The 18733-nt window shown below is 41.1% G+C and overlaps 1 protein-coding gene across 3 annotated transcripts in view; it reads left to right on the top strand.

The window, feature by feature from the left end:
• RTTN (rotatin) overlaps positions 1-18733 on the top strand; it is a 67873-nt gene that overhangs the window by 47592 nt on the left and 1548 nt on the right. For all 3 annotated transcript variants that reach the window (XM_061565651.1, XM_061565650.1, XM_061565652.1), the window contains exons 38-46: positions 2655-2808; positions 4987-5124; positions 6018-6469; positions 8344-8449; positions 8747-8844; positions 9545-9622; positions 12524-12650; positions 15373-15560; positions 18359-18623. In XM_061565651.1, coding sequence (XP_061421635.1) covers positions 2655-2808; positions 4987-5124; positions 6018-6469; positions 8344-8449; positions 8747-8844; positions 9545-9622; positions 12524-12650; positions 15373-15560; positions 18359-18623 — 1606 coding nt within the window. The remainder of the gene's footprint in view (positions 1-2654; positions 2809-4986; positions 5125-6017; positions 6470-8343; positions 8450-8746; positions 8845-9544; positions 9623-12523; positions 12651-15372; positions 15561-18358; positions 18624-18733) is intronic.

Here is an 18733-nt window from a genome sequence, read left to right on the forward strand (position 1 = left end):
ACATCCAGCCTGTCAATGCAATGACATCCAACCTGGCAATGCAACTCAGAGAGTCGGAAATAACAGCAAATGTCGGCAGGTAGGATGGAACATAGCCAGTTATGACTTAAACTGGTTAATAACGTCCTTCCAATGATTGCTCAGTTTGTACCCATCTTCTCGGTTGAAATTGTGTCTGTGTTTATATATCTGGATGGCTTCATGAACGAAACTTTGCTGATAGCCATTAGGTTTGCAGAGTACCTTCGTCTTGGAAAAATAAATTTCGTGCGTACCCACAGCGTTAAAACAATGATCAACCACGGCCGAGGTATTGGTCCTACCTTGTTTCAGATCTGCCTTATGTTAACGAACAAAGTCCGAGACATGTCGCTTAGTTTCCCTAATGTAACTACTGCCGCAGCCACAGCTTAGTTTGTCGACACCGGGGTATTGTATGTCAGGGATCACATCCTTCACAGATGGGATCAGATCATGAATTTTAAGTACTGTGTTAAATCGAACCTGGGTCTTGTATTTGCTCATGATTTTGGAAATGTTTTTGGTGACCCCTGCTATGTGTGGCAAGGTGATGGGTTTGATTGGGTCCTCATATGGTTCTTTCCCAATGGTTGGGGTGATAGCTTTATGGATTGTGTAGTCCGAATATCCATTCATCTTGAGGGCTTGGAGTACGTGCTCCAGTTCACTGGCTAGGTGGTGATGGTCGGAAATACATCCAGCTCTATGGTGTAGAGTTTTGATGAGGGAATTCTTCTGGGATGATGGTTAGGTTTTAGGTAGGCATCCGTATGGGTAGCTTTCCTGTAGGCAGTGTCCCATTGAGCCATCTGGTCTCTTTTCGATTAAAACATCCAAGAATGGTAACTTGCCATCCTTTTCCACCTCCATGGTGAATTTTATGGCTGGGTGTATGGAATTGATGTGGTTGAAGAATTGGCCCAGCACTGGTAGGCCATGCGGCCAGATGACGAACGTGTCATCTACGTACTTCTTCCACAAGGAAGGACGTAGGATGGATGCCTGGATGGCATCTGTCTCAAATTTATCCATGAAAATATTGGCTACAACTGGAGATAAGGGAGAACCCATTGGGGTACCTTAAACTTGTTTTTAGAATGTTCCATTCCAGGTTAAGTAAGTGTTGGTGAGGCAGTGTCTAACCAGGGCAGGTAAATTTCGATTTAAAGCTTTCGTGACTGCAGGGATTCATCTTCTTGGTTCTTTCGGTAAAGTCACGTAGAAGGGAAGTAATAAAATAATAAAAATAAAACATAATAAAATTATTCTCACGACGTTTCGGCCACAACTCAAGTAGCTACTTGCGTTGTGGCCGAAACGTCGTGAGAATAATTTTATTATGTTTTATTTTTATTATTTTATTACTTCCCTTCTACGTGACTTTACCGAAAGAACCAAGAAGACAGGGAAGGTACATCAGCATTCAGTCCTTGTTGGACCAAATCTTCAATGATTGCAGTCGTGTCAGGCACATAAACTTTGGTAGACAAAGATACCACATCGAAACTGACTAGCAAGTCACCTGAAGATAGTGAGATGTCCTTAATTAGAGATACCAAGTGAGCTGAGTTAAGTACCGCTGAGGTGGTCTTGCCAGTGAATGGATATAAGGTCTCAGACAGAAATCGGGCCAGTTTGTAGGTGGGTGAGTCAATAGTGGAGACGATAGGACGGAGTGGTGTACCTTCTTTATGGATTTTTTGGTAAGCCATAAAATCTGGGTGGTCTAGCAGCAGAGGGTTTTAGAGAGAGCCGCTTGGTTGGTTCTATTAAAGATGCCTAATCAGAGGCTGTTGGTAGGATCTCTATTGATTTTGGTATAGCTGCCATCATTTAGTAGGTCCTGAATTTTGTTATTGTATGTGGTTTTGTCCATGATGACAGTGGCATTGCCCTTGTCGGCTGAGAGGATGACTATTTCATCTCTCTTTTTTAGTTGAGAAAGCTCAAAGCGCTCATCCTTGCTGATGTTGCTAATATGTGTCTTAGCGTTTTTGAGGATTGCAGCTATTTCCGATGTTGCCACATCTGCAGGAATGTGTCCCAAACCCTTAAGGGCTACGTCAACCTGGACAATGATATCGTCAACTGGGATGTGTTTAGGGGTGACTGCGAAATTCAACCCTTTAGCTAGAACCGATTTTAGGCTATCGGAAATTGGGCTGTTACTCTGATTGATCACAATCTTGTCACCGTCTAACTTTTTAATGTGTGGATCTGGCTTCTTCTTGGACATGAGGTTGGAAATCAGGTTATCTTTGCATTTAGCTGACATTGAGGCAGCTGAAGAGGCTGTCAGGTTATCTACATGGTCCCAATCAGATGTAGACATGTTTTCTGTCAGTATTAGTTGTGATGGTAAGAGAGTCTTGTCTAAATTGTCTTGTTCAAATCGGAGCAATCTTATTCTCTCTGAGATCAGGGCTAGGCCGGCCCTGAACAAGATCCGTTCAGCATTAGGACAAGTGACAGCAGCAGATGTGAGTTTGAAGGCGATCGATCGGTATTACCTTACTGTCGCGGCATCTCTTCAAAAAAGTGAGCGGTAAAAGTGAGCTGCTAAATCGCTAACGGTTGAGACTGGCCATGTTTACCTAGCCTGCGGACCCATTGTATCTCTTTGTCTGCTGCAGGTGCTGTCACTGCTGGATCTGCAGGCGGCTGTGTGCGAGCTGGTGGAGGCTTGTGCCATTCTCTCTCTCGGCACAGTGCTGGAGGGAAGTCTGCTGGGAGATCTTTTGCAGAACCTCCTTGCCGTCTTTTCCCAAACCAAGTCCAAGATCTTGGGTTCGTATTCCCTATTTTTCACACCACTTTCTGAAACATTAACCACTATTACTAATTAGTCATTTTGCTTCAGTGGTGCGGCTAATGCCTGTAATGCAAAATAGGTTCTGTTTGATCCTACTGAGATAATATTTTAAGATTGATATAAGAGGCATGTTAATTCTTCCACGGGCAAAAATATCCCTAACTAAATCTTAAAAAAACATTCCAGGCAGGCTCCTATTGATAAAGACTTGCGATTTTAATAGGACTTTCCTGGATAAACAAATAAACTGTTGTAAAACCCAAAACTAGTTTTTGTGCATGCCCCTTTCCATACAGAAGCTGCTTGGGTTACCCCATGGTGAGATAGTCTTTGGTTCTATGTAAAGTCTGTTGATAAATTCAGGCAATGAAATGGTTTACTTGTACGGGCAGTCCTCGACTTACAGTCGGGTTACGTTCCTGAGACCCGTTTCATAAGTCGATTTATTCGTATCTCAGAACTCGTATGTACAGTGTTATAAAATGTGTTTTGGTTCAACAAAAAACGTAAGCATTCTTAAACTCATAAATAAGAATAAATATTGTATATTTGCATGTAATAAGTAGAGTAAATAAAACATCAAATAAAGTAACATGAAAAAAATATCTGTTTTAGTTTAATTTACCTTGAGAGCTGATGCTGGCTTGCTTATCAGAAGGGGCATTTTATAGGATGCTGGGACTGATTACATCTCGCGGAGTATCGCTCCGCCAAACAAAACAGTTCTGCGGTTCGGTTCGTGAATATGACTGAACGTTTGCAATTCAGATAGTTAAAAACTACATCTTATGGTGATTCGTTCACAAGTGTGGATGTTTGTACGTCGGACGTTCGTATTTCGGAGACTGCTGGAATGCAGTGGATATTGAGAATATTACATTCTGTTGTGTTCAGATTCATGATTACTACATCATGATTTATAAATATCCTGACAGTCTTACTGAAACTGCTGTATTTTAAAAATAAAACATTGCCATATTTGCATCATTTAATACGGATGTTACTGTTTCCAACGTTCAAAAACAATTCCATGGGATGATGTTACGTGTCTTTGCATTCTATGTTAAAATGCAAACAAGAAACTGTGTGATGTGACCACAAGCGGCCCCTGAGACACAGTATAGTATATGTAGCCACGATTGTGTTGTTTCTTTAAATTGCATAAACTGTGGTATGGTCATATATGAAGTGAAATACAAGCAGTGCAGCATTTTGTAGTAGAGAATAGCATTGCTTTGAGAGCGTTTGTTAATGTCATGTTAAAATTTTCTGTCATTTAGTGAAGCTTTAAAATGGCCTCTAAATGTATTATATGCAGTAAATTGTGCTCGAGTATATAAACAGGCAGTAAATAAATACACATAAAACATTTTTATTTGAACTCCAAAGGCTATCAAAATAATTATGTCAAAAAGATTTCTACATGATCTCCGTGTTAACAGGTATGCAAATATCCTGTAATTTCACAACATTTCAAACTGATAAAATGGTGGAGGGGGGGGGGGTTCAGGAGGTATATTCTAATCGATAAACATATGTTTTGTTTGTTGTTGGTTGAAAGTGCCATTGGATAGGACCTGATTCTTATCTTCCCTGAATAGCAGAACATTAATATTTTCTAATCACTTTCCACCAGGACATAAGCTTCCTGCAGTGATAAGAATCATACCCATTAAAGCTCTCCCTTGGTGTCTTTAAATCATGTGTGCAATCTCCACTGACACGAGACCTGCTGAGGTTCGACAAACATGTGCGCGCATCCCATTAATACATGCGCCAAGAGGCATGTGTTGTGTTAGGCTTTTTTATGAGCTTTTTTCCCCCCTTCTTTAGGATGAGATCTTTAACTGAAATCTTGCTGAGCTTGGAAACACTAAATTTCCTCTGGCATTCATTGCTAAGCGCATGTAAGGTAACCCCCACTATCTTGGACAAAATCCCACTGTGAGTCAATAAAAAATATCGCGTGGCCAAATTCCACTTACTTGAAGTAATTCTCCAATAAATTCCCGGTTGCTCTTTGGTGGCTTATATCCCGTAATACCGCCAGCTAACTCACGGTTTTTCTGGGGTGTACCTCGTCGAGACATGTTGTATGTGCGAGACACAATGCATGAAGGTGATTGTCGACGACGACGATGGTGTTGTTACAGATGTGGAGGTACAGCAGGCAGTGCACAGAGTATGGGAGAAGTCGCTTAGTCTGCAGTGTGTGCTGCTAAGGAAGGCTGGACCCACCATGCTGCCCCCGTTTGTCTCTGCTGCATGCCATCACTGGGGTGCTCTTGTCGGTGAGAAAAACAACACATTCCCCTATAAGTATATCTACATTTACTGTACACATTACCTTTCATACTCAGAGCCACTAGTTTTGCACCATTGCTAACAGCAGCCTGGGCTGGACACCTTTGATAAAGAGCTGCACAGCTCCGCGGGTTCTGCCAGTTCAGATATAAATGTCTATGTCGAACTTAATGTACCTTGTCAAACTACTGAATATGCACCTCTTGTGATCGGAGAGGTGTTGAGTTGTTTTGTACAATTAATGGGGAACGCAACGCTCTGCTTATAATCGAATAGCTTTCTTAAGTGGAGAGATATTGCCTGCATGAATGCGGAAAATATATTGTAACCGTTTGCCTCCAAACAATATTTTTTTAGGGTGAATGTACACCATGTGTAGACTGTGTGGTGCCATTTTAATGCTAAATAAGCAATGTAGCAGCCATATCTGTTTGCAAAATATTTTCATACAATTTTGAATTGTTCAATGTTGTGCAACACGCTTAAGTTGCACATTATTTTGAATAACATTTGTAGTTATACTGATTAAAGAAGCACTTTTGCCTTTTTCAAATGCAACATAAACATTTGTACTTTAAATCCAAACCGCTAGCACTGGGACTGGAAACCCAAGATGTGTTTCTTCCTTGGACATGGATTCTCTCCATTGAGCAATGAGTACATGGGAGTAAGTTGCATGGTATTTTGCGATGGTAAAGCACGAGTACCCCCACTTTTTCAACAACTATTTCAGGGAAAAGCAGCTCGTATTACTCTTGAAAACTTAGAACTGGCCATCTGAAGCACAGATATTTAGGAAATTTACCATATAACACGTCATTTCCATGCTTTGTTAACATTTATGTGAATGTTCTGTAAATGTGATTTCCTTATATGTTAGGATGCTTGAAGACGTGCCTCAAAATGTCTTCATCCAACCGCTCTCTGCATATAGCCACCATGCAATTCCTGGCCATGCTGTTGGTAGAAGAAAGCAAAAGAAAGCTGAGTTTGAAATCACCAGAAAATGATGGCGATGAGGATGATGGAGTAGCACCTGAAGCAGAGGACGCCCACCCTCACAAACTCTGCCTTCAGAAAGCGGACGGGTCAACGAATGGCAAACCGATTTCTCTTGATACCGGTGGCGTAAGTCGGAAGACAAGATCGGTACGAGCAGAGCGGTCAAGAGAATCTCGTACTCGTGTTGGAGAAGGCGAGCGGAGAGTTCGGTCATCGGCGAGCATGGGAGCAGCGTCTGGTGATCCAGCCACGCTGATGTGGCTGCTCGATAGAGATGGCTCGTGGGAAGCGCCACTCGCCGGGAGCCAGCTCTGCAAGATCATCTTGCAGGTGAAATAATAATAATAGGTTCATATGACAACGATTATTTACAATGATTGTCAAAGTTGCAGCAGTTGTCACTTAGATTTGTGGTTGTCTGCTGCACCCGGTGCTATGCATGTACAGCCATTTTGTCAGTTCGCTACTGGAGGAGGGTCACTGCCGGATGAGCAGGTTAGTTGACGATACTTCACACCGGCGAAGAATCACCACACAGGTTGTCGAAGGTAGGGAGCATAGATGTGGGGACGTAGTGTACAGTACAACAAAAATATTTTCCACACATACCCTCTGCTGGGACACAATGTAACTCACAGCCTATAACAACTGTTATGCATGGTGGTCGCCTATCCAAGGACTGTCAAGACTCAACCTTGCTTACCGTCTGAGGTCTGATGAGAAGGGGCACATTACCGGTGATTCGGTAATGCACTTCGTCATTTACTACCATACTTTAAGTTTTTTAACAATATACAGCATCTTTAGTATACATATTATACTCTGTGTGTTTATACCTTGTATATGTTTGGTTTATAAAGACACCAGCAACACTACTTAATGTTGTTAAGGCTTGGCACACACCTTTAACACAGCCTCACACTGGTCGCACAGCTGTCCATACTCTAAAGCAAACTTTAGCATCTGCATTTAAGTAATGTCTAGTTTAGATTAACACATTCCTACGGAGGGAGCTGGTAGGAACGTTGGGTTGCTCGGTCAATGGCCAGGGTCAATGGTGGCGTGGTGTATTCCGCAAATATGGCCGACTGTGAGGGTGGGCACAAGCCGGCGTGAGTAGGTTAAACGTTGAGTTTAATAAGGGCACCACGGGGTGACCCGCCCCTCCCCACCCAGCCCCACCCCTCCTACTCCCCACCCAGTCCCACCCTCCCCACCAAGCCCCTCCCCACCCTCCCCACCCAGCCCCTCCCCACTCTCCCCACCCAGCCCCTCCCCTCCCCACCCAGCCCTACTCTCCCCACCCAGCCCCTCCCCACCCAGCCTCTCCCCACTCTCCCCACCCAGCCCCTCCCCTCCCCACCCAGCCCTACTCTCCCCACCCAGCCCCTCCCCACCCTCCCCTCCCCACCCAGCCTCACCCTCCCCACCCAAGCCCCTCCCCACCCTCTCCTCTCCACCCAGCCCCTCCCTGCATGACGGACGGACACAATAATCCCCTGTGGGCTGGTGTAACCAGGAGGTTCCTACCAGTATAAAGTACATAACCCACAGTTCCCAATAAGTATCATCATCTATATTGTGTCTGTTGTGTTATGGATAATAATGAGATTGTTATGTTGGTACACAATATATTGTCTTTCTTTATAAAAATAAGTGAAAATAATTTCACCACACGAATCAGAGTGCATATGCATTTTTCTTTGGTTCTTTCGGTATAGTCACGTAGATAGAAAAATAATAATACTCAGCCATGTGAGTTGTATTCCCAGTCATGGCTAACATCAATGGCAAACGATATCTGAGCTGGTCCTGGACCCCTCTTCACCTGCCCGCACTAACTAGTGTGGTGATGTATGATCACACATTCCCCATGACCGGACAAAGCTTGAAACTGCCTTCACAAAAACATTTAACTATTTTTCTACTTTTTTTTCGTATGAAAGCGTGTATGTACAACATCAGTTTAAACGTTTTTTCGGTAAAGTCACGTAGGTAAAAAATTAAAATTAATAAAGTAAAATAAAAATAAAATAAAAATCACGACGTTTCGGAGGCAACACAAGCTTCCGTCTTCAGGTGGAACCGTCACAGCACGATAGCTGTATCAAGTGAGAAACTACAAATTTGTATGCGTGCATGTTGTTGCGACTAAATCACTTTTTTTGCATTTGTATGATTCCATGGTCCACCGTTGTGACCAGTGCTTTGAGTGCAGGTCTACTGATGATCTACTTGGAGTGCATGCCACGTCTGCTCTCTGTTGTCTCCTCGCTGTCAGCGCATCAGCCAAGAATTATGCCCGTCAAGGTACAAAAAAAACCACATTTAATACAGACTGCTTTTGTGAAAATTACAATGCACTACATTTCTAAGAAGGCATTGAGGCGTGCACATGGCACGATTGGTATAATTTGGGTATGACTAAATTTTTAACATGATGGCGTTTTGAAATGCTAGATGAAATATTAGAAAGACAAATGGTTATTTATTTACGTACAGTTTATTAACGGTGCACAACTTGCCAAATAAGTTATCGACTCTGGGCAGCTGTAAATTGTTGCTTGCAATGCCCCCCCGTTGGGCTGTGTGCCGCGCTAACCGCAGCGGGCCTGATTGAGGGCTGTGTGGAGCAAGCCAAGCAAGCTCACAGCAAGCTCGAGTTGGACTCACTGGAGCAAGCAAAACCAGCCCCGAGGAAGAAGGTCCGTACTCTGCCCAGTGCCGCTTAAATAAAGAATTGTCTCGTAAGCTGAACGCTCTTAAGCAAGGCATATATGCCCGGAATCAAATGTCCTTCACAGTTTAACATGATCCTTTTCGAATGCCACTTGACACCTCTAAGTTGATTTTGTCAGCAGGTCAGAGCATGAAGCTATAAATGCTGTGTTGGCTGCATTGTACATTTAATGTGTATATGATCAGTGTTTTATTGTTTAATAACGACTACACATCTTTAATTAATGAATAGTTTGAACACCTTCAAGCATTCTCATTTTGTTAATCACACTGAATTTAAAGGCATCCTTTCAATCATGCTTTACATGAACAAGATAACTACAATTATAATTACATCCTTGTAAAATCTAAATCACCCATTTGTGAGAAGCACGTTTGTATGCATACAAATTTGTAGTTTCGTTTGGACTACAGATGTGCATTAAGAAATAATTATTCCCACAATTGGTACATTCTGTTCCAATCCTATATTACGGGGAAAAAACAGAATGCATGCCTCCCGGTGGCACCAATTTAAAACGTGGTTACCTAATTGAGGCAGGTCGCAGTGGGGGACGTGAACAGATTTGAATGTTAAGTAGCTCTTTAGGCAATCCTGTCTTCGTACAAAATCACACTTTTTGATGTTGTTCAACACATTGGATGTTTTGCTCTGGGCTTGTCCAGGAGGACCGACTGCTGAGAGAATTGAGGACTCTTCTGGAAGTTTTGAGGAACTGTCTCTATGAGAGCGAGGATTGCAAGGTAGCTTGCTTGCCCCAAGGGTTTAACTGCATGTTAATTAGTTTAACACGTAGGCTTTCGCGACCAATGTTATTCATAATCAACGTTTTTGGGTTTAGATCGCGTTATTTATAAATGTGTCGTAACCCTCCACCACCCGACACGGCCAATCAGTAAAAAAGTGTCACGTTGACAAAAGACAAATAGTTCACTGCTTTAGCCCACCGGTGTGTTGAAGCCACAACATTTACAATTTGAGTGCATGTTAATTGCATGTGTAGTTACCTATTCATCGCATGGAGATTGACAGCAAGTTTGCTACATCACAGCCACCAATGCATCGGATGCATTTTAAAACAAATGTGATTGAGATATCTGTTGAGGGTTATGCCTTGTTATGAAAGGCTGTTGTGCAAGGTTATGTTGCTCATAAAAAAAATCTGTAATTGACATGTAAAGTGCAACGCTAAAGGTGACTAGAATTATAAATCCACGGAATATATAGAAAGGCATTTTTTCTTGCAAATGTAGTACAATCTGGATTACATTACAGTGTGTTCTTTAGCTTAAGTATAATTTGGTTAAGGCAATATGAGCCCGCTATGTTTCTGATATCACAGTGAAGTTTGCGAACAGGTTTATACATTTAAGAGAATATGTTCAAATTCCATTCACTGGAATATCAGCAGCAGCTTTTAATGTTTGAAAAACCCTTGGCACACATCCCACTAAATAAACCTACTTCGGTTATTGTTTCAGCTCGTAGACCTAAGACAATTGTGATTTTACTAAATAGCTTGGGTAGCCTTTGGAAGAAGAAGTACTTCTCAGTTAATTAAATGTGTGCTCACAGGGAAGTTTGGCCCCTTACGTGTCTGCTTTTAGCTATACCTATCAACAACAAGGCAACTCCTATGACTAATTGGGAATGGGACGCAAGCGTAGGATTGATCACCTGTCGCTGGCCGCCTTTGGGGAAGGTGTATAGTGTGAAAGGCCGAAACACCCTAGGAACCTAAGGTACACTACTGACGATGCGCTCCCCAAATTTCACCAGGCTCACTGTTCATGAACTCTTGGAAGTGCTTGCACAAAGGATAGTAACATCTCATCCTGTGTTCTTGGAATCAGGCAAGTGGTCAAGTATATTTTCTGAACAGGCTAATGAACGGTAACAGCTTTACAGTAGTGTGTACTCCCCCAAAAAAACAGCGGCACCATTAAAGCGTTGCTTGCTAGGGACATTGCCACCAGCACACAGGTGAGCAGGTGCAGGAAATGTCACTCAGTGAATTGCTCAAATACGAAATGCACTATTATGGGTAGTAAACAGGCCAGATCAGAAATCGGTACCACTAGAAGTGCCAAGCAAGTATTTATTGAGACCAGTTTCTGTATATGTCTATGTGATAACACGCGGTCATGTATGGTTATTGCATCTCAGATGGTACCAACGAGTAAAATATTTGGCGTAGGCAATGTACTAGGATCTACAATGTACATTGGCTGCGATACGTTGAGTGTCCGTGCGTTCACTCGCTGATCATGTTGAGGTTCTCTGTAAATATTTGTTTGCAATACATCGATCAAGCTGTCATATAATGTCATCATGATTCCTTCTGCCAATCCTATCCTGCTGGGTGCAGATTATGCAAGTCTGGTTATGCCTCTGGTTCTAGTAAAGTCTTTTGTAATTGAACATTTGATTGTGTTTTATGTTTTTTGCACAGCTCTGCTTGTGCTCCTGGTCTAGCCACCAGCTTTTTAAAAATATTTATTTTTACTACAGTAATTGCAATATCTAAAGGATGAAAGCATTTATAAAATGCATTTTGGTTTGATCTATACTTTCAACAATTGCTTCTGCTGTGAAGGTTTTTTTTTACAATTCAAAGAAGATAAAGTGTATTCTTTGGGCAAAACAATGGCCTTAGGTCAAACAGTTTAAGAATGAGGCATTATTACATTCTATTTCTATATAAGTAATGGCAGTCATGTAATTATTTACATGAGAAAATACTGTTGATGCAAAACTATTTTGGAACGTAATGTTAATAAAGTATATTGAGTATTTTACTTAATGTACAATTGTGTACTCCAACCTGCTGTCATCTGCCTAAATGTAATCATTTTGATGATTGTCTATCATCAGTACATGCCCTACCTTTATATATTCAAAGGTGTGTTTTCTAGTTGTGTTATCCAACTTTTGTTTTTTACATTTCTCTTCAGCTCGCTGTGCTGCCTTGTTTATTAAGTTTCGCTCTCATTTCCTTTTTTAGGTTATTTCCATTAGTTGTTATAATGAATGTAATTTGGTTAATATATTCTCAACTTTTATTCCTTTGTTTCTCAATTCAATATCCAGACACCACCATGTAATGTTGCTTTGAATAACTTTGGACAAAGAATGTCTCCTTCTTTGACTCATTTTTACTTTTTTTGTTAATTCATTCAATCTCATTGGAGCTGTTCTAGGTTTTTAGTTGCTTTTTTATTGTAAATATCATGTAGTCCTTGGTTTATGACAGATTGGATGACTGCATTACTCTCCACTGAGTGAAATACATTTTATTTGTTTACAGAGGCTAGGCAAAATGTTGATCGATATTAATTTGTCTTTTCCAGTATCTGATTGATAGTGTGTTTGTGGTCAATGCTAGAGAAAAAATGGCCTGTGGATCGTTTGAACGTTTTCTGATAACACTACTCAAACACACATTTAATACTTTCCTCATTTCTAGAAAGTTCCATAGAATGCCATATAATCGAGTTGTGACGAAACATAGTAACTTATACGTGATGCGGAATTATTGTGCGACTTATTGCGCTAAAACATTTTAGTGCGATTGAAGCCACAATGGTTCGTTTTTACCACGACAGCCGACACGATTCATTGTCTGACTTCACTTGGGCCTTCAGGTTGCGGCGTCGGATGAGCGTCTGGCCGCCGTGCTCCTGGCCCTCTGGCCCTACCTCCTCGCAGACGACTCCACTCTGTTGGCTGCCCTCCGCCTCCTCTGCGTCTTTACAACCAGCTGTCGCGCAGGTACGAACCTCCGTGTTAGCGCGACGTATCGAATTGTGAGTTGCTGCCAGATTCTCGTGTGAGTGCACAACAAAATGGTGATACCAGCTGGATCTGTAAATGGGTCTGAATATTGAGGAATTTCAAGATACTCTGTTGGTGCGTATGAATCGGATTGCACGACGTATTAATTTGTTCAAATTTGTATGTGACATACGGCAGGCTGAATACAACATCTTAATAGGGCGAGTGGTCGAGATGTAGATTTGAAAATAATTTCGGAGAACAATCAAAGATTTTTTGCAAAAGCCTGACATTTACGAGAGAACTTAAATTATGGGAGATGGAGGGATAGGTGTAGGGGCTTAATGTACAAGGGATATCCCAAGGATAATGCTTTTTATTGTTCTAAAATTAGTATGGTATCTTCATGTAGTGTTACATCATTTTGGGGACTTTGAAGGAATTGAAATTCCATATATGGCAAATTCATTTGAATGGTAGAAGTCCTCAGACAGTCCTCAGACAGTGCCAGACTATACATGAGCCTAAGTACATCACGGACCATTGCACAGTTCAGGTAGAATGTGCTTGCCTCATCCATCAAATTTTCATCTGTTTGATCCTTGGAATGATGTTGCCTGCCTGGGCAGCATTTTGAAAGTGACACTGCTTACAGGATGCTTTTTTTTTAATGATTAAGTGACAGCCCAATACTTGCACAATCTGCAATATCTGCTTTGGTTCCTTGTTAGCACAAGTGCACAGTAAAAGATTCAGGATATGTTGAAAAGTAGCAATTATGTATGACCTTTCCATGGTAAAAATCTAAATCACTGAGTACAATTATATTGAAGGAAAAAAGTAGGAATACTTTTTGGATCATCCTTTATACCATTTTTATTACCTCTAGTTGCATAGATAAAGGTGGTATTAGTTATCATTTTCAAGTAATTATTATCTTTGAAATGGTAGACTACTGCATAGAAGCATTGGCTTACCTTACTGCATTAAGTGTCCCTCCAAAATTTCCAGCCTTTGGAATCTACTTTTCTCAAACTAACTTGGTGGCATATGCTCTAACCACCAGCTATTCAGCTTCCCAAAATGGAGAAAATAACCAATCTCGGCTCTTTCAGTAACAATAACTTGAATTAATTCACTGATTCAGTTACATTATAGGACAAGGTGAGTTCATGGTTCCTTTGCCTCAGGCTGTTTTGTAATGCCAAGCTTTGAAATAGGGTTGTGTATCCTTATAATTGGCTACATGTCACCAGCTATTCCACTTGCACATACACGCATAGGCTTATTGCCTCTTGCAATATGGTTTAGTGCGTTCATAGTCAAACAATTAAAGCCACATTCATTTACAATTACACAGTCTCAATTGTAGTAGAACACAAAGCACTTCTCATAGAGGAGTGAACTCCTTTGGCACGTTTCTGTGATTTTATTATTTGTTTCATCGAGAAGGTAAAGAACAGATGTCCCATTTGCCAATGTATGTTCAAGATTTCACATTTCAAGATTAAACCACAGTGTCCCACAGTCAATTGAAAGACTTGCAAAAAGCACTGTAATGTTTCGCCCCCTACTTAATAGAGTGCTGTTCAAATGATTGCATCGCTGCCTTGCAGAGTGTTTAGCTAATAGAGTGCACTATACAAATATATTGAATTTTTTTCACACTATGTACATTTGCTTAGAGCATACATTGGCCTGGTAATTTGATGGTCTCAAAGGTTTGTTTCAGTTTTTTCATGAAAATTCTTTAGTTTTTGTAGTGTAAGTCTAAAACATGTTTTTGTTATTGTCAACATAACAATGGGCAGAATAGGAAGTTTTTGTGAAAGTTGTGTTTTATATGAGTATTTTTTTTATATTCCAGTAAGTAATACATCGTATCTCTTATATAGAATACTAATATTTATTCTAAAGTTGCAAAGTGATCCTGATATTAAGTCAGCGCAAAAATATGATGCACATACCACCGGTTATTTTTTATGTGGTAATTATAAACATTTATTTTACTCCATTGCATAATTCGTACGTGAAGATTGCTCAAAAATGAGCCAAACATTGTTATGGGATCCCAAAGTAATGCTTATGATGATGGCTTAGTGTGACTTGGTGTATTATACTCCATTATTTTTATTGCCCCTATTATATGAACACATTGTTGTTATTCTCACATTGTACATGAGCATTCTAATATTCCTTTGAAAGTTCTTACAATGCATATCATCTAGTTTGCATACAATAAAACCAGATTGTATCTTCATAGTATCTCAGTCCCAACCGCATGCACACAAATCACGGCGGATGCAGACACTTAATTCGCAAATGGAACATTACAAAAATCTCCAGTGTGCAACTGCGGTGCCCAGAACAGAACCACGGAGTGTTTAACGACTCCATGCACCATTCACAACTACAAAGGAAGCATCACAGCGATACACTCCGCACATCCGATTAGCACGGTTGGCTATGTACGGAGAAAAAGAAGTTCTACATACATACATGCATACATACGCCACTACTCCTGATACAATAATCTGGCTCAACCATTTTAACGTGATATTGTCGTTGTTTTGCTCTTCATCAACATCAGCCATACGAAGAAGAAGTTCTGCCTAATGAAGATCTCCCCAGGCTAATTCTTATCCATACCGTCCCGTGATGTCACAATTCATTTTCATGATATGATACTGTATTATGTTGTGTCTCCTGCCTATACCAGCGTGTCTGTCCTGCTGCATTGGAGGCACTGGCACCTGTGCTACCGCAGGGGGTGGCTCCTCCTTGGTGCATGCGGTGATTCGCTTGTGCTCGGTGCGTGCGGGAGACTCCTCTGCCGTCGAGCGTCACGCCTTCACGTTGCTGTCCAACCTCCTGCTCTCGCACGAGGGCAAGGGGGTCCTGCAAAAGGTGTGAGGGTGTTTTAGTTGAATAAATGTGTTTAAAGTCGACTTTGTAATCGGTTAGTGATGACATGGTCGAATTTGGTTGGCGGCCTCTGGATATTGCAAACTCAAAGGTCGATCTCCTGGCATGGTATAGTTGGAACAACGGGGCAGGTTTTTTCAATCCCTCCGGTCTCTGTCCACCCAGTTGTATAAATCGGTACAACACAGTTGATCGGCAAGTTATTTGTAGTGAGGTAAAGAGTGGGTACTGTTACCTCTTCGAAGATGCCTGGACAGGGTGGAAAGGAAGCTCACTACACTCTTGAGGGGGCCTCAAGAGTACCCCAATTGGAGGCTTTTCCGCCAGCAGTGTCATGAACAAGAAATTTCAGTGCTGCGTCTTTATTGTAGTAAGATTTGTGCTCAATTGTAACAGTTCTCAAACTCCAGTGCTTGTGCCTCCTCAGATTCTTCATTTAATATTTAACCAAACAATATAATTGCACAATCAATATTATATGTTTTTGAAGCTTTCGTGACTGCAGAAATGACTGTACTCATTGGTTTTTTCGGTAAAGTCACGTATGTATAAATGAAATTAAATTTAACTAAATAAAATGTAATTAAAAATTTTATTTTATTTTATTGTAATTTTGTTTCAATTGTAATTTAATTTAGTAAAATTTTATTTTATTTCTACATACGTGACTTTACCGAAAAACCAATGAGTACAATATTATATGTTCTCATTGAATTGGGGTGCATCAGTAAAAATGAAAACATCCTTGCACTTGGTTTAGGCGATATATTTAAGGACTGAAGTCTGTAACTGCTGCTTTAATTATTTTAGAATTTTGAGCTTTTTTTACTTTAATTCCAGGTTATGTTCATTTTTACATTAGGCGTAGTCAGTGAATGTAAAACAGACATTTCTTGCATGCAGTTTTTTGCAACAAGTAAAAATGGACAACAACTTGAGCTGGTTAGTGACCGAGCTGAAATGAAACACCCAATTGTTATAAGTGGTTTATGAGAAAACTTAAAGAGTTTATATTTGCCACCTGTACATTTGAGCAACAGCCTGGATGTTAGAGCAGCACAGGTGGGGCACATAAATTAGGGAGAGAGTGATTTCTCAGAGGAGTGTTTACTTTTCATTCCCTTGTGGATTTGCCACTGGCTCTATTCATCAGTGCAATCTCTGCTCAGCCTGCTCACTGAGCATTACACAGATGTGTGATTTATGGCTCCACACACTTGATGGTTTTGCAGTCCCTTGCTTAGCATAAATAATTAAAATTTCCAATCCACAAGGAATCCAGCAACCTCTCTGCCTCTGGGCAGATAAAGTGTGAATGAGTGCCACTTCGTTTCAGTGATAGCAACATGCCGTTCATGCCCGTGGTTTTCTGCTGCAGCCTTTGTTGTGACAAAAGAGGGGTTAAAGAGTACTGAGATTTGCATTACCGGTAATGGCTTCTGTTCCGTCTGGCAGTGAGCCCTAATCTCAGGATGAAATAGAAGTTTCATTGAGAGAAAAAAAATATTTAATTGATGCCAATCATCCTTAGCAGTAATATACCAATAGTCTCGAAGAGGTTTAATTCAATCATTAAAATTATACCCCTCTACAAATGGTATCCCCACAGACACCCGCAAGAATACTGCACCTGTCATGAGTCATTTTACCTGACATATGTCATTTACGTTACGTCACCTTTTGTCGCTCATATTTAATATGCTTTGACTGTCATGAACGAATAGCTGCAATCCAACAGAGAAAAATATATGTAATCTCAGATTGACATCTTTGAAAGAAAGACTCAGATGGGTGACTACATACCCGAACGGGGATAAAAATCATATCACAAGATTACCATAAAAGGAATTAAGGTTAATTAATTAAAGGCTTATAGCCCGAAGTCACCAATTCGATGCTCGAATAAGCAATTTATGATATTTAAAACTGTTATTACTGCACATCACTCAAAAATGGAACTGAGCAAACAATATTAATGCAGGACATTCCTGAAATGGTCTTGAGAATTAGGATTTCCTAGAAATAACGAATGGCATTATTAATGTACCAAATGAAGGCATGTTACTTGTTTGTGGTAAGTATTTAAACCATATGGAAAAGTAGTATATTTTGTAAATGGTATAATTAGCGAATGTGCAGGGAAGGTGATGTTTATATCTAAAGCAAGCGGGAACACAGGGGCTCCGAGTAAGAATGACTTGTACACTTCTAGAAATCGTGTGACCTAAGACTTGTTCGAACTCCAATTCCATGCAGGAATTATTCAAATGGAAATTATCTAAGTTTGGAGAAAATGTAAAGCTGATCTGGATCACTCTTATATTGACTGTTAAATAAAAAAATGTGAACCAGTATTAAAACAAGATAATGATGGGCCTTAACATCCATTGCATTAATAATAATCTACTTACCTCGACCACAGACCAGTTGAAGCGCACTGAGCGATGATGTCATGGGGGCCCATGTTGCATGGGAACTTTACGGTGGCCAAGTTGGAAGGGGGTTGTCTTCCAGTCGCTGATTGGCTGGGTGTAGTGGGAATCATGATGTAATTCCCAGCAACCACTGTTGTGAACCCAGCGTTGTGATTTCGCAAGGATGAATACTTGATGGCTTGACCTACGCCATTTTGGATCTTACGACATTCGTTGCCTGTCACATTTTACGTGCACTCAGGCCCCACTTACGTGGATAGCTCACCAAATATGAAATGAAACTCAGTTTCACTCTGCTTTTTTGTTTGTGTGTTCTCTGACCGCTCAACCAAATTGGCATGACAGAGCAACTTCCTGCAGCAGTTTGCGAGTTTGCACCCTCCTAAGCTGAGCCGAGCTTCCAGCCCACTCGTGCTGCACTGGCTGGGCCTACTGGTCAATCTCACCACATCGGAGGATGGGCAGCAGATGGTGCTGCGCCTGGGCGGTAGCCTGGAGCTGCTGCTGGAGATGGCAGGGCACCAGCAGGCCGCCTGCCACCGTGCCGCCACTCTCGTTCTGCACAACCTGTGCTTCAGCACAGCCAACAAGGCCATCATCCTGGCCAACGGTGCGTCCACCTGTTTTCAGCTGCTGCTTTGTCATAATAAACTGCCAAAAGTTTACAGCGTGGGAGGATACAATGTACGTCGGACAAATAAAAAAACACGTTATCTATAT

Source organism: Lethenteron reissneri, chromosome 35 (assembly GCF_015708825.2).
Source record: "Lethenteron reissneri isolate LAM-NWPU_2019-01 chromosome 35, ASM1570882v1, whole genome shotgun sequence".
Lineage (NCBI taxonomy): Eukaryota > Metazoa > Chordata > Hyperoartia > Petromyzontiformes > Petromyzontidae > Lethenteron > Lethenteron reissneri.